The sequence below is a fragment of the Ochotona curzoniae genome, unplaced genomic scaffold (assembly GCF_017591425.1).
Source record: "Ochotona curzoniae isolate NIBS_2020 unplaced genomic scaffold, NIBS_Ocur_1.0 patch392, whole genome shotgun sequence".
Taxonomy (NCBI): domain Eukaryota; kingdom Metazoa; phylum Chordata; class Mammalia; order Lagomorpha; family Ochotonidae; genus Ochotona; species Ochotona curzoniae.
In genome coordinates, this window is record NW_024466964.1 from 425655 (window position 1) to 447595 (window position 21941).

Genomic DNA, 21941 nt, shown 5'->3' on the forward strand with positions numbered 1-21941 from the left:
TATTTTAAAAGAGAAGTTTATTTTACTTGAAAGAGTGACAATGAGAGAGATTCTCCACCTGCTGGTTCGTCCTTCAGATACCTGCCAACAGGACTATGCCAAATTGAAGCCAGGATTTAGGAATTCCAACTGGGTCTCACAGCGCAGGTAGGGATTCCATCACTTGAGGCACCCTTCACTGCAGCCCAAGTCCAACAACAGGGAACTGGACTAGAATAGCCACGACTTACCCTGGCACTCCAATATGGCAATGTAGGCGCCCCAAGTGGCGGCTTATCCTACTTTACTATAACTCCTGCCCCTGATTTCATTTTTAGAGTGATGATTTTCAAGCAAATTCTTTGCCATCTTCAAGTTTCAGTATCCTTACATCACAAAGTTGTAAAAATTATATATAAATACTGATTCTCATCCTCTGCAGCTTACAGAATTGTTTCCCACACACTTCAGATAATGAAATATTAATGCTATAACTTCATAATGATGTTAACAGGGGATACAGAAAACAAATGCATAAAGGTTTTCCATAAAAAGATTTCTTTTTAATGATGTATTTTTTATTGTCCCTCAGCTTAAAAATTTGATCTAACTTCTGTAAGTGTAAGAGTTTAACCATGTGTTTATATGTTGCCTTTTTTGGAGATTTATGTTTATTTGAAAGGCAGATTCACAAGATCTTCCATCTACTGGTTCACTCCCCAGTGGATGTAACAGCCAAAGTTGAATGGACTGAAGCCAGGAGCCAGGAACTTTCTCTGGGTCTCGTACACGTGTGCAGGGTTCCAAAGTTTTGGACGGTTGATTTCAAAGCTGGATGGGAAGTGGAGCAGCTGGAACACGAATCAGTGCCCACACGGGATCCTGACACTTAAGAGGTGGAGGATCAGCCAGCTGAGCTACTGCACCAGGCCCCTTATTTATACGATGAGCTGGGGATTTGGCCTACCAGTGAAGACACAGGTCAGGATACCCGGGTCTCCCACCACAGTGTGTATGCTCCCCGACTCCAGCTCCTGAGGTCAGCTTTCTGAGTTAGTGGTGACATCTCCCCACGTGGGTGGGCTCTTGCCATGAGCCTGGAATGCTTCTCGTATCACTCGGATGTTGTGGGTATTTGCGAGTGAACCACAGGATGAGCATTCTCGCTGTATTTCTACCTTTAAATAAGTCACTCTTACTTGTTTTTAAATAATTTTAAGAAGTGCCTATTCTTTATTTTTTTTTATTGGAAAGGTAAGTTTACAGAGAAAAGGAAAGACAGAAAAATCTTTCATCCACTAGTTTACTTCTCAAATGGCCACAGCAGACTGAGCTGAGATGATCCAAAACCAGGAGCCAGAAGCTTCTTCTGGGTCTCCATGAGTACTGGCTCCCAAGGCTCTGGGCCATTCTGTCCTGCTTTCCCAGGCCACAAGGAGGAAGCTGGATGGGAAGTAGAGGAGCCAGGACATCATGATGTCCATATTCGATGCCAGCACTTACAGGTGGAAAATTAGTAAATGGAGCCATAGTGCCGGTCCCAATTAAAAAAAAAAAAAAAAAAAAAAGATGAAAAGCCAAGAATAATTTTCTAGGTTTCACTCTAACATTTTCTTCTCATCCATAACTGCTAGGGATGGCACTGTGGCAAAGTGGGTTAAGCCGTGGCATGCAACACTGGCATCTCATACTTTCCCATTTCTCACCCAGCTCTGTTAATGCAGGGGAGGAAGTGGAAGATGGCCCAAGTTCTCGGACCCAAGCCACCCACACTGGAGACCTAGATGAGTTCTAGACATTGAGTTTCAGCCTGGCCCAGCCCAAGTCACTGAGACCACTTTGGGAGTGAACCAGCAGACAGAAGTTACCTCCTCCTCTCTCCTTACCTGTCTGCCTATAATTCCGCCCTTCAAAATAATGAATAAAATAAAATAATGAATGAATGAATGAATAAAATAGCCTGGGGTGAGCATTAAGATATTTCGCAGGTTCATGCATCCCAGATGGAGTGCCTCGGTTAGTCTCTTCTCTGGTCCTGTACCCAAGCTCCATTGCTTGGAGACAGCAGGTGACCTAGACTGAGGCTCTGCCTCCTGCCTCAGCCTACCTGCCCTGCAGCACCAGGGATAAAGCAACAAGGTGCATGCACTTTATACTCCTAATCTATGCTGGCTGGCAAACGTTTTGTCCTAAAAGCTGTGACAGGTAGAGCACTGTATATGTAACCCTGCAAACCTGAGAGAAAAAAAGCAAATGAGGAAAAAAAAAAGGCAGTAAAGACAAGGAAGAAAAAGGTTGTAAAGAGAGTAGACAGATGGTCAGAGGTGCCATAGGGAGCAGCAGTACTCCAGGCTGACGGTCTCCATTTCTGCGCGCTCACACCTTGCACCAGGCAGCCTCCGTCTGCTTGGTTCGTGTCTGGTCCGGTGCTGCTCACTCCTCTGCTTCCCTCTCCTCATGTTCCATTCTCAGCCCTTCCTAAGGCTGACGACTGCTGGCTAAGCTTCCGCAGCGCCTCCCGAGGGCCCGTCTCTCATTCCTCCACACAGCTTCACCCCCAGCCTGAAGCATGCACAGAATGCTAGGCCTCCACTCTTCCTCACCTTCCCAACTGCTTTTCAGCTTTTAACTCAAAAAGCAAAGATTTCTGAGACAACATGAGACCCTACTTTGCATGAATTGGTAATGATATAACAATATTTACTACTCCTTTGTTTAAATATTCCCCCTAAAGCACATAGACGTGAAAAAAGGACAATTAAGTTGAGGGGAGGTTAGGGTGAACTTAGCCTAGCAGATCTGATATGCACCCCATATCAGAGTGACTGCATTTGGGAACCCAGCTCCATTTCCAGCACTCTGCGATCAGCCATGATGCACAGGTCGCTGGGGCCTTGCCCCATGCTACCAAACCTGGACTGAGTTCCTGGCTCTCAGATTCGGTTTGGCTCTGCCACAGCTATTGGAGACATTTAGGGAATGAGTCAGTACATGGGAGCCCCGTCTGTGTGGGTCCTTTACTCCTTCTCAAACAAACACATACATGTAATCACTGAATACTAAAAAAGCTTCAAAAGGCTTCACAGGACACTCCAAACTGGAATAGAAACTTTGGTCTTAAGTTGCGACACAGCTTTACATTACCTGGCTTTTCTTCCTCCCCTTCAGCAAGCTTGCTTTTGGGAGGAGTTTCTCGTGTAGAATTCACAGCTCGACGAATTGGCATGGTGCTATCTTCCACCTTCTAAATAAGAAAAGACATGGTAATATTCAAAAGTGCATCCAAAAATTTTTTTCTCAAGGGGCCTAACTGCGTGCCAGAAGTTGAAGGAGAATTCTTCAAGTTAACTCCAGGATCTGAGGCTAATTACTTTTAACAAATCCTCCCCCTCCCGCCACCAAATTAATTATGATATTTAGAAAGTAATTCCAAAAATAATTTTCAAATAAAATTCCAAGTGGAAACAAATAATTATACTTGACTGGAATAAATTTAGAAGGCTGGAGGCTTTTTCAGAAATTGGGGGAAAGGAAAGAAGAAAAGAACTTTTAAACTACTGTAACAGAGTTTTTCAGATTCACAGCCTAGATGCCCCAAAGCAGGGGAAGGAACATGTACCAAGAAAGACCCAGCAAGGCCTGAAGTGAGGGATTGATCCAAGAGTGAGCTTCAAGAATGTGTCAGCCCCTACCTCACCTAACTTGTCCGCGTGGATCAGCTGAGCTCCTACTATAAGTGGGAGTGCCTTAGGATGGACGAGTTCACCTTGAGACGTATCAGTCGCCATTTAAAATAATTTCTAGGCCCGAGTACAGGTTACACTCTGAAACCTCTGCTGTTAACCACAAGGATTTTTCCTAAATCCTTGGAGAGTCAACCTAAAGCACAGAAAAGACCTGGTGTGAAGATTAACAGGAACAAAACTACACTAAAATGTCTAAATGTAATATATATCCAAAGGGGGAAAAACTATAAAACTTATAGGTAAGCAACAGATGACTTAGTTGTTAATCTGAAAGATAACACCGCTATCAAAATAGTCTACATAAAGCAGCGACTAAGACAAATGCGTAAGCCACAGCAGCTGCTGCACCTGCCACGGGGACTGAAGCAAGAGGGACAGAGTGCACCCGAGGAACCTGAGCCCACACCCTCCGACCTCAGCACGTAGGAAGCCACAGCAGTGACAAAGGAGGAGGAGTTAGTCAAATGTCTAGTCAAAGATCAACTGACTGAGAAGTCTTCTGCTGTCACTGTTCTCAAAGGGGTCAAGAAAATTAAGTATAAGCTTAAATCTATGACATTTCTTTCTCTATTAAGGGAAAACACATGGATAAAAATACTGCCAGGGAACATGAAATTCTAAGAGCATCCACAGACCTAAAGGAATAAACCTGCACTATCGCCTAGAATTATGCTTCTAAGACTATCAGCTTTTTAATACAAGTAAAACAGTACATAAGATAACTATTTGAAGGTAAAAGCCATGGAGTTGCTCAAATTGACCCGATCATTAAATACTCCCCCACCCAAAAAAATCTGCTATTTTATAACAAAAGTCTCATAAAATGATCATTTAAGTGTTTAGATATCTGTGCTAATTAAAAAAGAGTTTTGAGAATGGCATACTATTCAATTCCTTTAAGCTCAAATTCCGAGAATTTAAGACCTCCCAACTTGTCAGGTTAATAGTCCCAAATGGGCCCAGCACCAATTCGTGCCCCAGCTGCTCCACTTTCCATTCAGCTCCCTAGGAAAGCAGCAGAGGATGGCCCAAAGCTTTGGGGATCCTGCACCTGAATGGGAAACCCAGAAGAAACTCCTGGCTCCTGGCTTCAGATCAGCTCAGTGGCAGCCGTCAAGGCTACTTGGGGAAAGAACTACCCAATGGAAGATCTTTCTCTCTGCATCTCCTCTGTAAATCTGCCTTTCCAATAAAAATCAATCAATCTTAAAAAAAAAAAAGTTCCAAATGATGACCAACTAGAATAGTTTCAAAAAAAAAATCATGGAGAATGCTGTTATATTTCCAGGGAAAATCTTATGGACACCAGAAACAATTCCTGCCAGCTAAAAAGAAGGCCGCTGAAGAGTTCAAGATCATACAGTGCAACAAACTATCAATAGTGAATAATCACAAACATTTAAAATTAACTGTTTAAAGAAAAGTAAAAGATTTCATGTGGCAACTCATTTCAAGAAACTGAAAAGCTTAAGGGCCAGTGCTGTAGTCCAGCAGGTTGGGCCGCAGCCTGGGACTCTGGCATTACCACGAGCACCTACCAGTCTCAGTGCTCCACTTACAATCTAGCTCTCTGCTCAGGCGCCTGAGAAAGCAGCAGAACACACCGCAAGTCCTCGGCCCTGCCGTCCACGTGCAAGACCCAGACGGAGTCCCAGGCTTCTGGTGTCTCAGCCCAGAACCTGCAACCATTTGGCAAGTTTATCAGTAGATGGAAGTTACCTTGTCTCTCTAATTTTCCCTTTCAAATAAATGAAAACATCTTTAAAACAATTGCAAAATACAGAAATGAAAATAGTTGCTTACTAATCTGTGAAAAGAAAGCCAAGATGAACTCACACTTACTTAGGTTTGTGAAAAGTAAAAATCCATCCTGAGATAATGTCAAATCATAACCCTGCTTATTAACCCAACCAGGACTCTTACACAGTTAGCCCTTGATAGTAAAATAAAACACAAGCACCCAAATCCTAAGCAAATCTATTTTTTACAAACACTACATACAATACAGTAAGTCACATCCTTACTAAACTGGTACTGAACTCATTGGATAAATTAGTCATTATTGACAGTAACACTGCTGAAAACACTACCAGCGAAGTCAACAAAACCTCAGTCACAGGCAGCTTTGGGATGAAAAACATTATTCCTGAGGAGTGGGCTTCATAGCACGGCAGGTTCACCTTAACCTGGGATGCTGGTTCAAATCCTGACCACTTCGTATTCAATCCAGCTTCCTTGTGGGAGATCAGAACAGAGTTCCTGGCTCCCGGTGCCCCTGGCCAGCCCTAGCTGTTGTGGCCCGGTGCCCTTGGCCTTCCCTAGCTGTTGTGGTTATCTGGAGGCTGAACTAACAGATGCAAGAGCTCTGTCTCTCCTACCTCTCAGTCACATTTTCAAATCAACACATTTTTAAAAAGTTTTAAAATCTGAAAGGTGCTGAAAAATGTCAAAACATTTCCACACAATTAATTATTCAAAATTCAAACAAATGGTTTTTGAAGGGAGAAGCACAGAAAGTTACTCAATATCAAACTGTCAAAACTGACTGAAAGTAACAAGGAACAGGTTCATGGTCCATGATGACATCATTCTTAATTTAAGGACAAAAATGATAGCTTAAATTTAAGCTAAACCAGATAAAAAAAAAAAAGCATGTCCAGGCTGGACTAATTTGGTTTGCCCATTTCCCTGCGTGCATTCAAAAAAGAAAAAACCAAAACAAACCCAACATCCTCCTGCTACCTCCCCCCAAATCAAAACCAGCCCTCCTCTACCCCCTTGGCTGCCGGCACACACAGCTTTCAGAACAGCCTCCTGCACAGGCTGTTCACACTTGGCCTTCTCGGAAACTGCAGCCTCACTCAGGGTTCTGCCCACCATCACCCCTCACTCAGCCACTCATTTTCTTTTTTTTGGTTTGTTTTTGTAAAAGATCTTCTATCCACCAATTCACTCCCCAAGGGGCCACATGGCCAAAGCTGAATCAATTGGAAGTCAAGAGCCAGGAGCTTCAAGTCTCCCACGCAGGTGCAGGGTCCAAGGCTTTGGGCCATCCTTGACTCCCATCCAAGGCCACAAGCAGGGAGCTCAATAAGCAGTGGAGCAGCCAGGATACAAACTGGTGCCCATGTGGGATCCCGGCGGATGCAAGGCAAGGACTTTAGCTAGTAAGGTTACCAAGCTGGTGGGAATCTCCACCTGCAGACAGTAAAAAGCTTGCTAATATACTTGGTCAGCTTCTGCCAAGACAACCTCAAGTGGAACTAGAGGTTCAGTGAGTCTAGAGCAAGCTAACTTTCCGGTTGATAGTTGTGCATGACCCTTGGATGATTTTCTAAGTACCCAAAATGGTCCTTGGCAACACACACACACACACACACACACACACACACACATTTCCTACCCATGCTTAATAACACACACACACACACACACACACACACACACATGCACATTTCCTACCCATGCTTAATACTTCACACCTCCTAAACTTCCATAGCCGCCCGTTGGACTGCTGTGTCTCTCCCAGTGACATGCGAAGACATGAGGACTTGAGACCCCCCACTTGCACCTGAACAGTGTGAGACACACCATGGTCTAAGAAGTCGCTGCGAAGTTGAACCAACAGTAACATCTGACAGCACTCTGAAAAACGGTATGCAACATGAGAGTACTGCAAAAAGTTCACACAAAACAGAATTTAAAGCATGACTATTCTGATGCAATTTTTCATAATTCATGGAAAATATGAATTATGGAGAAAAAACTACACATGATTTTCAACCATTTTGCACCAAAATAAACTATTAATTCTATTTTCCCACAAACTTTGGAGAATGCTAACAAAGCACTACTGGTGCTATGAAATGTTTGCAGGTCTGCATGGTGGCTTAGTGGCTAAATCTTCATGTTGCATCCACAGGGATCCCACATGACTGCCAGTTCAGGGGCCAGCTGCTCCATTTCCCATCCAGCTCCCTGTTTGTGGCATGGGAGAGCAGCAGAGGACAGCCCAAAGCCTTGGGACCTGGAACCCTGCCTCAGCAAGGGAGACTCACAAGCAGCTCCTGCCTCCTGTCTTTGGATTGGCTCAGCTCCTGGCTGCTGTGGCCACTTGGGGAGTGACCCAGTGGACATTACATCTTTCTGTAGATGTGCCTTTTCAACTAAAAAATCATCTTAAAAAGAAAAAAGAGGGCCCGGCACGGAAGCCTGGTGGCTGAAGTCTCGCCTTGCACACACTAGGATCCCATATGGGCATTGGTTTGTGCCCTGGCAGCCCCGCTTCCCATGCAGCTACGTGTTTGTGGCCTGGAAAAGCAGTCGAAGACAGCCCAAAGCCTTGGGCTCCTGCACCTGCTTGGGAGACCCGTAGGAAGCTCCTGGCTTCGGACCGGCCCAGCTCTGGCCGTTGTGGTCATTTGGGGAGTGAATCATCGGATGGAAAATCTTCCTCTCTGTCTCTCCTCCTCTCTATAACTGACTTTTCAATAAAAACAAATAAATCTTCGAGGGCATCCTCCTCTAGCCCTTTTCTGGGCAACACGCTCCTGCAGGGCAGAGCGGACAGCTCCAAGCGCAGCCCCGCCCGACCCGCACAGCTTCCCTGCCAGCGCTTGGTGTCCGAGAGGGTAGCAGGCACAGAACCGGCCGTCAACACACACTCTGCTGAACACCGTAAACCAAAGCCGCGTCTGTTTGTCACCCAGATTGTTCTACATGTCAAGAACAAGTCGTCAGGCGTGCTTGTGGTTTGCGTGCTCGGCCCTCCTCGGTTGGTTTCACTTTTTTTCTTCCCCTAAACTTTACATTAACAACACAAAGATCTGTTTTTTGGCAAAGGAAACGCTTAAGCCATCTTAATGCAGGCGACAAAGGCGTGTTCACGTGAAAAAGTCCAAAAAACTTGAGAGCTATAGTCCCTTTGTATTAAGGAACTCGTGTATTTCGGTTTATTAGTATCTTCAACCAGCACGACATTGGGTAGCACACCAGGCCACACAGGTTCCGCAGGGAACCCTTCCCAGCGCCACGGGCGGCCCCTCCTCTCGCGCTCAGCAGCCTAACTTTCATCTGCATTTAGGAACCTTCCCACTCCTACGCAGCTCTCAGCGTCCCAAGCCCAGACACCTCCGAAACGTCACGCCAAGGAGCACCAGGCGCTTTACGAAAAGCCAGGTCCCCTACCCAAGTGGCGGCTGTCCCGCCTCCCCGGCTCCGGCCGAGCCCACGAGCCCCCCGACCCCGGGACTGCCGCGACCCCTCCTCACACCGCCTGTCACCCGCCCCGGCACGGCAGCAAAGCAGCGACAGCCAAGCCACGAGAGGACGGCGCGGCGGAGAGGAAGCCGGCGGACAGGAGCGCAGCCAAACAGAAGCAGCGAGGCGGCGAGCGGGGCAGCGGGCAGGGGGACGCGCGAGGGGACCGAGGCGACAGGGCTGCGCAGAGCGGGGACGCCAGAGGCCCGGGGGCCGCTGCACGCACTCACCACTGGGAGCTCCGTAATGGCGGCGGCGGGGGCGGAGAAGCCGGGGGTGGGGGGCGGGCCCGCCGCAGCCACTCACCGCCGCCGGCATCTTTCGAACCCAAAAACCGCTGAGGGCGTGAGGGCGAGGGGAGGGCGAGCGAGGCGGACGCCCGGCCACGGAGAGCCCGCGGCGCAGGCGCCAGCGCGCGGCCAATCAGCGCGCAGGGCAGTGCGTCCACGCAGGCGCGCTGCGCCCCGGGAGGGGGAGGTGATAAAGGGGGTGGCGCGCACGGCCCGGGAAGAGCTCCCCCCCAACCCCCCCCCAACCCCGCAACTCCAAACAAAACAAGGGCGGGCGCGCGCGCGCCGGAGGGCCCCGGGGGAGGCGTCGACGAGCCGGGCAGGGGGCTCGGGCGCACGGGGAGGGGGCGGGGCGGCTCCGGGAGGCTGACAAAAGGCGCCTCCTCCCAGGCCGCGGGCGCCCCGCCCCCTCCCCTCGGGGCTAGGCAGCGCCCCCGGAGCGAGCGGGCCTCCGCCACCGGCCTTCGCGGGCACCCGGCGCGCCCCGAGGCCCCTGGCCGCCCGCCCGCCGCTTCCCGTGCTGCGTTACCTCTGCGCTGCCCCCGGCTCGGCGCCCGCGTCCCGCACGGCCTCCCGCCGCCGCCTCCTCCACCTCCGCCGCCGTTCGTCGCCGCCGCTCCGCTGTCCTGCAGGCCCGGCTGCCGAGCTCCGCCGCCCCGCCCCCCTGCACGCGGCCCCGCGCGCGCGCGCTCCCGGCCCCGCCCCCCCGCGCCCAGGGAGCGCGCGCACGGGCCACGGGACCGCGCTCGGGGGACGGGCGCGCGCGCCGGCTGAGGCGGGGCGAGCTGGGGCGGACGTCGCCGAGGACTCGCCAGCCGTTCTCTGCCTGTCACTTTCTCTGTCCTCCAGTTGTTCCTGGGCCGTGTGACTGCTTTCCGAGGATGGCGTGTCGCGCTCCGGCTCGCCAAGCCCGGGGAGGGTCAGGACGGTCAAAAGCATCCAGGTCAGGGCCTCGTTTCTGTTCCGGTTAGGGCGCCGGACAGTGTACAGCGGAGCAGGAATTCGGGACTGAGTACTGGCCATTCCTTCTCTGACTGCCCAAAACAGCCTTCTGGATTCCCAGATAGGAAACTGGAGCCAGAAGAGAGCGGATTTCCTTGGAATTGTCAGAGTAGATTGTGGCTGGACAGTCTGAGAAGATGCGGTGGGAAGCCGCAGGTTTTTGGCAGTATTGCCTGTCTGCGAGGCATGTAGTGGTGGCAGGTGAAGACTGCAGGGAAATGATGCCCGTGGGCGGCGCCAGCCTTTCTGAAGACTGGCGAGCTGTGCATGCACGCACCATCCTAGTGCCCTGGCTTTTCCATCGGCCTGAACTTCTCACCGGTTCCTCCAACCAGCTTTCCGCCAACGAAATTTCCTAAGGAGTTGTCTGATCACGTTGTACCATTTTTTACTTTGTTTAAGGTCACAGATAGAGACTATCTAGCGTTTTAAAAAAGGAGACCTGACGACCCGGTGTAATGGCTGAATTGGCTAATCCTCCCTTTTTAAGGGTTAGGATCCCATATGGAAGTTGGTTAGTGTCCCAGTTGCTCCAGTTCCAACCCAGCTCCCTGCTTGTGGCCTGGGAAAGCAGTGGAAAACGGCCTAACCCTTGGGGCCCTGCACCCATATGGGAGAACTGGAGGAGGCTCCTGGCTCCCAGCTTTGGATCCACTCAGCTCCTGCCGTTCGGGGCATTTGGGGATGGAAGACCTTTACATCTCTCCTTGTCTCTCCATAAAGTCTACCCTGACAGTAAAAATATAGAAATAATTTTTAAAATGTATGCTCTGAAAGGCCACGTGACAAAGAGAAGCCCCCCCATGTGCTCACACATTCTGCAACAGCCTCACCTGGGTCTCTTAGAAGGTGGCAGGGACTCAAGTTCTTGAGCCTTCACCTGCTCCCCTCCACACACACACACTCCACACACACACACATTGGCAGGAGGCTGGGTCAGAAGCAGATGAGCCAGGACTGGGCACCAGCGTTCCAGGGTGGGATGCGGCAGCCCAGGCAGTGGTGTAACCCTACACCCATCTTACTTCGTCCTTACTGCCTCTGGTCTCAGCCTCCCCCTTTAAAGAATATTCCAAAGGTCCTCGCCTTGCACGCCGGGGATCCCATATGGGTGCCGGTTCTAATCCTGGCAGCCCCACTTCCCTTCCAGCTCCCTGCTTGTGGCCTGGGAAAGCAGTCGAGGATGGCCCAAAGCTTTGGGAACCTGCGCCCGCGTGGGAGACCCGGAAGAGGCTCCTGGCTTCGGATCGGCATAGTATCGGCCCGTTGCGCTCACTTGGGGAGTGAATCATCGGACGGAAGATCTTCCTCTCTGTCTCTCCTCTCTGTATATCTGCCTTTCCAATGAAAAAAATAATAAAAATAAATCTTTAAAATAAAAAAAAGAATATTCCAGTTTGACATGTTACCAGGTTTCACACATCATGCCTTTCTCCTTTTACTCTAAAATGTCGTTAGCCCCACATCACACAAGCTGGGATGCATAAGAACAAACTTGGAGGGTAGGCTTCGCTCTTTAATTAGATTTTTTTGCTTAAAAACAAAACCCAAGACTGGGGGTTAGTGGTTTCGTAACCAGTAAAATTGCAGCCTACAAAGCCTGAATTGTCTAAGAGCGCTAGTTCGAGCCCCAGCGGTTCCACTTCTGATCCAGCTCCCTGCTAATGCGCTTGGGAAAGCAGCAGCAGACGGCCCAAGAGGCCCTGCACACACGGGAGATTCTGGTTCCTAGGTTCACATTGACTCAGCCCTGGCCGTTACAGCCACTTTAAGGGTAAGCCAACACAAAGATGAACTCTCCTCTCTGTGATTCTGCCTTTCCAATGAAAAAACAAAAACAAAACAAAAAAACTCAGGGAGGTTTGTGACCCTGTGGTCAAGGCCACCTGGCATGCCCACATCCTGTGTTGGACCTGATTCAAACTCTGGCAGCTCATTGCTTCTGCCCTAGCTTCCTGCTCACAGCCTGGGTGCAGCAGAGGCTGGCCCAGCTTCTCAGGCCCCTGCCACCTGTGGGGGAGATCCAGGTTGAACTCTAGGCTGCTGGTTTTGGTCTGGAGCCCTGGCTGATGTGGGCATTGGCGAAGTAAACCAGTCGATGGGAGAGCTCTTTCCACCTGTCTTTCTGCTTTCAAATAAAATGAAGATAATTTAAAAAAAAAAAAAAGATTTTATACATGAACTCTGTTCTCATTATATTAATAAAAACGCTAAAACACTTTAAAAATCATATTGCTACTCATCATATATATACCCAAGAAGAAAAAACCCTCTGAAACAGCATGCTAAAATGTGAATACACCTACACAGCCATGCACCAAGGCTGCCATAGACTGAAGCTATGGGCTGTGTCGTTGTCACAGCATGTTCATTTGCTGCTTGCAGTAACAACACACCTTCTGACCACTGGCTGGAGTCCTGGCTGCTCTACTTCCCATCCAGCTTTCTGCTAATATGCCTGAGAAAGCAGCAAAAAACAGCCCAAGAGCTTGCCACCTGTTGTGGAAGAAGTGCCTGGAGTTCCAGGTTCTCAGTTTTTGCCTGGCCCACCTCCAGGTATTATGGCCATTTGGGAAAAAAACGAGCAAATAGAAGATTGTCTTCTCTGTCTTTTTTCTCTGTGTTTTTCAAATTTTAAAAATCTTATTTTTTTAAAAGATATTTTATTTTTATTGGAAAGGCAGATATACAGAGAGGAGGAGAGACAGAGAGGAAGATCTTCCGTCCAATGATTCACATTCCAAGTGGCCACAATGGCCGGTGCTCCGCCGATCCGAAGCCAGGAGCCAGGAACTTCCTCCAGGTCTCCCACACGGGTGCAGGGTCCCAAAGCATTGGGCCATCCTCGACTGCTTTCCCAGGTCACAGGCAGGGAGCTGGATGGGTAGCTGGGCTGCTGGAACTAGAGCTGGTACCCGTATGGGATCCTGGCACATTCAAGGCGAGGACTTTAGCTGCAAGGCCATTACACTGGGCCCTCAAATAAATAAACCTTTAAAAAAAAAAAAAAGGAGCTCTGGGCCTGGTGCAGTGGCCTAGCTACTAAAGTCCTTGCCTTGAACGTGCCGGGATCCCATCTGGGTGCTGGTTCTAATCCCTCAACAGTGGGCTTCCAAGCATAGGACTTCCCTTGTGGGATAATCTTTGTTCTCTTCTGTAGCACATGTTTTGTTTGTTTGTTTGTTTTATGACACAGTTCCATAGGCCCTGGAGTTTCCCTTAACTCCTCCCCAAACCCTCCCCCACCATATTGGTTTCCTCTATATTATTACAATAGTATAGTTCATAAACAGTCATAATTCCATCATTGTGGGCATGGACCATGCAGAGAGTCCAGCATCTTATTGTCAAGATAAATTTAACAGTTTCATTGGGAGTCCATCTTTGATCTGAAAGTAGAGATGGCAGAATATCCTCACATCTAGATATGATAGTCTCCAATAAACAGTTACTATACATCCCCTTAAATGAAAAGCCACAATACAAAATCAACAACAGGAAGAAAAATGGAAATTTACAACATCATGAAGTTAAATAACATGCTTTCTGTAGCACTTTTTGAAGTGACCCTTGAGGGTTCTAGCGCAATGGCTCAGTGGTTAGATTCTTGCCTTAAAAGCATTAGTATTCCAGATGAGTACCAGTTCATGTCCCGGCTGCTTCACTTCCCATCCAGCTCTCTGTTTATGGCCTGGGAAAACAGTAGAGGATGGCCCAAAGTCTTAGGTCCCTGCACCCACGAAGGAGACCCAGAAGAAGTTCCTGGCTTTGGTTCGGCTCAGCTCTGGCCATTGTGGCCATTTGGGGTGTGATCTGCCTTTCCAGTAAAAATAAATAAATCCTAAACGACAACAACAACAAAAAGTGGCTCTTGGGCTTCCGTTGTTTTAATTCATTGGCAATTGAGAGTCAGGGATTAGAGGAACACAAATCCTTGGTGTGTGACCAGGAGAGGAAGTGTAAGCAGAAAGAAACATGGGGCAGCCTATGATGATGTCACAGCCCTCCCAGCACCACCCATTCCCAGAAAGTTCCTCCCTAGGCAGCCTCGGAATCATGAGCTAGAAAAAAAAACATCAATGGGTCCTCACAGTGTCACAATTATCTCCACTTTTCAACAAATACCTTCTGTGTCCCAGGCTATGAAGCTCCGTACTCACCAGGCAACAGGCTGGACAGGCTGCTTCATCTTCTGGTTCGGTTTGGATTTTTTCCTCTTTTTGCCATTCCTCTATGCTAAAGCCATGTCATACTTAACTCCATTAGTCTCAAAGGTCTTGACCTTGTGAAGCAAAGTAGATGGCTTTGCAGTGTTCGGTGGAAGGCTGGAGAAAGGCGAAGCACTTGCAGATTCTTGGGAGTGTTACGGGCCAGGAAAAGGCTGAGCCCTGAACATGTGTGTGTGTGGGCTCTGTGGAAAGTGCATGAAAAACACTCGTGATATAAAAAGCTTTGTGTGGACCTCAGGTATTTCTTACAATGACATTAATTTATCATTTAATTTCGTTTTTTTAAATATTTTTCTCAGCTGGGGAAGGTATGATCCAAGGAGGGGCAAAAAGGAGTAAGAAATGGAGACATGCTGGGGGTCCAGGTGTGGTCCGGCTTGGGACAGACCAGAACAAGCTCCCACGTGACCTCCACTCGGCCGTCGGGCAGCACAGCTTCTATGAACACCCTCAGGTGGCACGCCCGTCCTTCTCCAGCACGTGGCAGCCTTTGTGTGCCATTTACCTCCTAGTAGTCTTACACGTGTGCCTTTTTCACTTGTTGTGTGTCACACTACCTAGTGTCAGCAAGGAGAGGTTTGAAGGATTTTTTTTTAAGGATTTATTTATTTTTATTGGAAAGTGGGATATACAGAGAGGAATATACAGAAGATTTTCTGTCCAATGATTCACTCCCCAAGTGGCCACAATTGCCAGAGCTGAGCCAATCTGAAGCCAGGAACCAGGAGCTTCTTCTAGGTCTCCTACACGGGTGCAGGGTCCTAAGGCTTTGGGACATCCTTGACTGCTTTCCCAGGCAGCAAGGAGGGAGCTGGATGGGAAGTGGCACAGTCAAGACATAAACCAGTGCCCATGTGGGATCCTGGCTCAAGAAAGGCGAGGACTACCATGCCAGGCCCGTAAGGACATTTTCTTTTAAAAAAGGGTTTATTTGTGGGGCCAGTGCAAACAGGATAATCCTCTGCCCTGTGGTGCCGACATCCCATGTGGGCATTGGTTCATGTGCTAGCTGCTCTATTTTTTGATTCAACACTTAGCCTATGGTCAGGGAAAGCACTAGAAGATGATCCAAAGCATGGGACCCTTCACCTGCATGGGAGTCCTGGAAGGGGCTGCCTCTTTTGGCTTTAAGCCTAAAGATTGTTCTTAATCCAATTGGAACTTGAAAAGGGATGGCAAGAGAAGGCTCAGTGTGGTGGGTAAATCCCCGGCAGTTCCCGGAGCCACTCTAAGGCGGGAGCAAGGTTTCCTGTAACCACCTGCCCTGGGGTGGTTTTCTTCTGTGATGTGCAGAGCTGCTGCTAGAAGCTACACCCCTGGACCCTCCTCTCACTGGGGATCACCGTGCTAACTTTAAGAAGCACAGCATTCATCTAACTGTGAAACTGGGTGTTTAAAATTTACTTTTAGGGCCTGGTGCAGTAACCTATTGCCTTAAGTCCTCACATTGCATGTGCCGGGATCCCATATGGATGCTGGTTCATGACCTGGTTGCCCTACTTCCTATCTAGCTCCCAGCTTGCGGCCTAGGAAAGCAGTGGAGACCCTGCAGCCGCATTGGAGATCCAGAAGAAGCTCCTGGCTTCAGATCAGCTCAGCTCTGGCTGTTGTGGCTACTTGGGGAGTGAACCAGCCGTTGGAAGATCTATTTCTCCTTCTCTCTGTAAAATCTGCCTTTCTAATACAAAGATAAAATAAATTTAAAAAATATATATTTTCATTTATTTTAGAGGCAGAGTTACACAGACACACAACACAGAGAGAGGAGAGAGAGAGAGAGAGAGAGAGAGAGAGAGAACACAGTCCTTTAACTGCTGATTCACTCCCCACGTGGCAGTATCAGCCAGGGCTAGGCCAGGCCGAAGCCAGGAGCCAGAACTTGTTTTTAGGTCTCCCATGTGGGTGCAGCAGCAGGGAGTTGGATGGGAAGTAGGGCAGCTGGCACTGGAACCAGTGCCCATATGGGAGCCAGCACCATACATGGCAGCCTTACACACTGGGCCGACCCCAAAAACTGTTTCTTCACCTCTGAAAAGGTCTTATCCATGAAACACATCTGGTCTCAACCATTTTGGATAATGAATCAGGAAACAGTACATAAGAAGCAAATAAATTTTACCAAATCACATTTACCTTAGACTATTCTTGGATTTTTGGTTTCTTTTATTACTGTTGGCAATCCACCAAGTTAGTTTTGCTGCTTGCTATTTGAGAGCCTCTGCTGTGAGTGTCAGCTGGGCTGCTGCATTTGATGGGTCAATATCTCCGTTCTCAGCTCTTACCAAGAGGAAAGGACAGGAGTGTTCAGCTATGGTTCTTTAGCTTAAGTTCTCTAATCCATTGGCTAGAGATGCAGTTCTGCCCTCCAGGGGGCAAACACTTGGGGGACTGTTAGGACAGGTGTCTCCCTGAGGAACAGGATGGCGAACTCAGGGAACAGCCCTTGCCACCTCCAGGGAAAAACCAAAGGACTTGCCCATTTCCACATCCGGGTTCGAGATTTGTGTCTTTCCTTTCTGGTCAAGCCGATGGTATTTTAGACACATTGAAGAGACCTTCAGGGTTAGATTCCTTAAGAAATAGGCCTTACCAGTTGTAGTCTCCCTTGGTACAAGTGTGGACTGGGACTGGATGCACCAAGCCAGGCCGGACCCCAACACCCCCTGGTGTCCTGGAGGACCAGGGTAGATGTGGGATGGACTGAGCCATGTGTGAGCCGTATGTGGGTATGGAAGAGCCGTGGCTGGGCTGAACCATCCAAAAGGAAGAACCAGCTTGGGTTGAAGGCCAGTCAGGAAAAGCCACTATTCCTACTAGGACAGGAGGTGGACGGAGTAGCGCTGGCTCATGGACCCCCTGGTAAGAACAAAATCTGGCAATGGGAGGGGTTCTGATGGAGGAGTCTGGGCAATTCCTCTGGCAGGACACAGACCCGGCAGGTAAGCGCAAGAAGCATGATAGGAAACAGCCCAGAACAGGCCATGGAAAGTTTCCCACTGGCATACATTTGGCATGGGTCAGGGGCAGACCAGGCTGAATCAGTTCACGTCATCCACTGGCAAATCCGAACACCAGAACAGAGTGTGGGTCGAGCCAGGTTCGGTCGCAAAAAAACCAGTCCACAATATGGAATGCCAGGGTGAGGTTGCCTGTACCGGATGTGACTGCAGTGCCCAACTAGCACGTGTAAGAACAATGAAGGGAGGGTGCAGAGCCGGCAGGAGGAATAAGGCAGGGTTCTCTTGCTGGACAGCTACTCCCGCAGGGGAGCATGGGTTGGGATGGGGGCAGACCAGACTAAGCAGGGCTACAACACCTGTGTGTCTCATGTGGACTAGATCAGGGAAAAGCCAGGCTGGGCTGATTATTCCTACTGGTGCAAACAAAATTAGAGTGGGTGAGGGTTGTTTGGGCTTAGCTGCAGCATCAGCTGGCAGAAGCTGGCACTGGGGGCTAATTCTGTCAAGTCAAACCACAGAACCACCTGGAGAGTGCATAATCCGGGAGTGAGAAAGGCCTGGGAGGGAAATAGTGGGCTCCTTTCTCTTGGGTTACCACTACCACGGGAGGGCATGAAAACTAGGACAGGGGCTGGGGTAGCTAGACAGAGAGGCACTCAACAACATCCGTGAGGGCTGGATAGTTGAGCTGGTTAGATGGAACTAAGCTTCAATACCCATTGACATGTACGAGAGCCAAATGGGATGTGGGGCAGACTGGACTAGTCTGCTACACATACTGGCAAACCAGGACAGGGGTGGGCCTGGTGGGGGTTATTGTGGGTCGCTCTGACTGGGTTGCAGCCCCCACTGGTTTATGTGAGTGCCGAGTATGTGCTGCGCAGAACCTGGCTGGATTGCAGCAACCATTGGTTCCAGTGGAAGTCGGGGCTGAGAACAGAACCAACCCTGCAATTGCAACCACCAGCTGATTGGGGCGATGGACTATGCTGGGCCCTGTACTTGCCCTCACATAATCCACTGATTGACATAATCCATGATAGAGTCTCCATTAGCCCAGTATTTCACTGCCAACATATAGCTGAGGTGGTTGATTAACTTGTTCCATCTTCTGTCCTTTCATGGTTAGGGTTCTGAGTCTGGCATTTCAATTGGGGAGATCGCCAAAGAAACTTTGTCTGAGGTGTTCCCAGGCCAGATTCTTGTATGCACCAGCAAGTACAGGGCCCAGCACAGTCCATCACCCCAGTCAGCTGGTAGTTGCAATTGCTGGGTTGGTTCTGTTTTCAGCCCCGCCTTCCACTGGAACCAATGGGTGTTGCAGTCCAGACTGGTTCTGCACAGGCAACGGTTCATAACTGGTGAACTATCAAAACCACTTGAGCAAGAATCTCAGAGCATGCCCCACATCCGGGACCTGGGGTGGGTGGGAAACTGGGTGGGGCTTCTCCCTCAATATCCCCCTTTACCTCAGATACATGAAGGAAACAATATGGAAATAATAGTCTTACCCACTTTCCTATAGCCCTTGTACCTTTTTATCCTAATTAACTATGTAAAGATTGTAAAAAAGAAAGAAAGAAAGAAAGAAAGAAAGAAACAGGCCTTGCCTACTTGTGCTGATTGCAGAACACCTCAGCGTGTCCTCAGCGCTGGTCTGCTCCCAGTCCTGCCTGGCGCTCCTGGGATGTTCTTTGCAGGGTGGTGCCCACAGTCAGGCGTGAGGCGGTGGCTAGAGGTGATACAGGGTCAGTGCAGGGAGATCCTGAGGGACCATGGTCCCGATCTATCCACTCCAGCGAGACTGGGGGCGAGTGGGAAGCAGAAATTTGAGGTGTCAAACCTGGGAAGTCCCAGCAAACTGAGCTGCTCCTCCTCACGTCTTGTCTGTGTAGCTTTGGGGAAGTTCAAGAACGTCTAAAAGGGAAGGATTTTTTTTTTTCCTTCACAAAATTTAGTGGCTAAAGGAAAATACAAGCCTGAAAGTACGACTAGAAACAAGACAAGATTACAAAATTTAATCCATTTATTTAAAAAGAGACAATCAAAAAAAGATCTTATTATTTTATAAAACAAAGTAAAATTTGATGAAATGAGACAGTGGCTCAGGGTCTTCTTTTATTTATTTATTTTCATGTTATTTGAAAGGCCATCTTCCTCCCCAGGTGTCACAGCTGTGGCTGCAGGGCGCACAGCCAAGAGCTCAGCATTCAGTCTGGGACTCCTGCATGGGTGACATGGCCCCTTGAGCCTTCATTTGTTGCTGCTCCAAGGAAGATTCTAAAATTCGTGATAATCCAGCATTGGCAGGAAGCTGGATTCCTGGAATACAGATATCTGAAGTCTTAACCATTGCCTATCTTTTTTTCTTTCTTTTAATTCATTCATTCATTTCTTTCTTCCTTCTCTCTTTGTTATTTAGGGGTTGGCTCCAGGACCTAACAGACTAATCCTCCACCCTGTGGCCCATGTCCTGGCTGTGCCACTTCTGATTCAAGTCTCTGCTTGTGACCTAGGAAAGCAGGAAATGATGGTCCAAGTCCTTGGGACCCTGTACTTACGTGGGAGGTACAGAAGAAGCTCCTGGCTCCAGGCTCCAGGCTTCGGATCAGCTTAGTTCCAGCTGTTGTGGCCATTTGGGGAGTGAACCAGCAGTTGGAAGATCTCTCTCTCTCTCTGTGTGTCTCTCCTCTCTGTAAATCTGCATTTCCAGTAAAAACAAGATTTATTTTAAAAAGTTTTTATTTATTTAAAAAAGGAGGAGATAGACAGATCTTCCATCTGCTGTTTCACTCCCCAAGTTGGCCACAATAGCCAGAGCTGGGCCTTGCCGGAGCCAGGATCCAGAAGATTCTTTCAAGTTTCCCTTATGGGTAGCAGGGGCCCAAGAACTTGGACCATTAACAGCTGTTTTCCTCTGGCGATTGATAAGGAGCTGGATTGGAAGTGGAGCAGCCAGGACATGATCCAGCCTTGTATGACATCAGCCTCACAGGCTGAGGCTTAGGCTGCTACACCACACCCCAGTCCCTCACTGTATATTCTGAAAACCCTTAAAACAAGGCAGGAAACATTTCACTCACCCAGTAGCAGAGCGCTTGAAAGTCACACATATCAACCCCCAAAGTTACAGGGTCAGTTTTAAACCAGGTCTTTTTTTTTTTTAACCAATGATGCCTTCTTCTTCCCAATAGAGAAGACATTTTGACCAAACAGATTTTTCATGATCATGGTCCCATTTAATAATTTCTGCATCTTTAAATCCTGCTGGTCTTTCATTTATTTATTTGTTTTCACTGGAAAGTCAGATATACAGAGAAGAGGAGATAGACAGGAAGATCTTCCATCCGTTAACTTACTCTCCAAGCAGCTGCAATGGCTGGAGCTGTGCTGATCCGAAGCCAGGAACCTGGAGCATCTTCTAGGCCTCCCACATGGATGCAGGTTCCCTAGGCTTTGGGCCGTCCTCAACTGCCTTCCCAGGTCACAAGCAGGGAGCTGGATGGGAAGCGGGCCTGCCAGGATTAGAACCAGGGCCCATATCCCACTGCATGCAAATTGAGGACTTTAGCTGCCAAGCTACTGTGCCAGGCTACCACACTGGGGCCCCTGCTGGTCTTTAATACTGAGTAAGAAAACATGAGCATCTAACCTGCAAGGAATCTCCTTGGGCACAGCTGGGTCTCTACTCAAACTGGTGCCATCGCCGACATTGGGAACGAGGCCAGAGCTGCATGTGACACAGTGCATGTTGCTAAGTATATGATAGTTTTAAGAGCCTCTGAGAGTTTTGCAGCCAAAAACAATTCATTTCCTTGCTGGGTGGGGCAGCATACAGTTTGAAAAGTAGTATTAGTTCTTGGAGGGAAGACAAGGGCAGGGCACCTTGGTCCCCTCAATGAATCCCAGGACAGATGGGGGTGACAGCCTCCCCCAATCTGTCATAAGCAGGATGTGCGGGCAGACAGGATCACTGGGTCCTGTATGGGAAGTCACAGGCTCCTGCAGACATGGCCCAGAGAGGCAGTGTTGCTGACTCCAGTAATTTGGTCCCTGCTGCCCTGGTGGGAGGCCTGGAATGAGTTTCCCGATTGGCCTGAGTCCTGTGGCTGCAGGCACAGCAGCGGGCAGTGAATCTGCCCATGGGGGTTGTCAACACGAGATAAACGAACAGAAGCCTGAGATGTCACGGTAAGACAGAACAAGAGAAACAAAAGGAAATAAAATACAGAGAATGTTCAAGAAATGTGGAGAGACAAACCATGGCCTCTCTTGGGGTGGGGAGCCCTGGCCCTCTAGCCAGGTAAAGCCTGTGCAATCCTTTGGTCGGAGCCCGCCAAGGCAATTGCAGGGGAAACTTGAAATTCATTACCTCTGTGTAGCAGGCTAAGTTTCAGGTTGAGAATCTTGCAGGGCCCATGGATGATGTTATACTTACCCACGCAGCAGAAGGGTTCCCCACTGTCGCTGAAGATG

The 21941-nt window shown here is 48.9% G+C and overlaps 1 protein-coding gene across 13 annotated transcripts in view; it reads right to left on the bottom strand.

Annotated features, from left to right (window-relative positions):
- The window catches only part of LOC121167581 (heterochromatin protein 1-binding protein 3), a 36030-nt gene extending 26107 nt beyond the window's left edge, over positions 1-9923 (bottom strand). For 2 of the 13 annotated variants that reach the window (XM_040997074.1, XM_040997073.1), the window contains exons 1-2: positions 3672-5855; positions 3124-3223 (exon numbers count right to left, since the gene is read on the bottom strand). In XM_040997074.1, coding sequence (XP_040853008.1) covers positions 3124-3223; positions 3672-3767 — 196 coding nt within the window. In that variant the 5' untranslated portion in view covers positions 3768-5855. Of the gene's footprint in view, positions 1-3123; positions 3224-3671; positions 5860-9214; positions 9600-9803 lie in introns of those variants that run through there. The other 11 variants (XM_040997076.1, XM_040997071.1, XM_040997070.1 and 8 more) reach the window with 10 other exon arrangements.
- Between the last annotated feature and the right edge of the window lie 12018 nt (positions 9924-21941).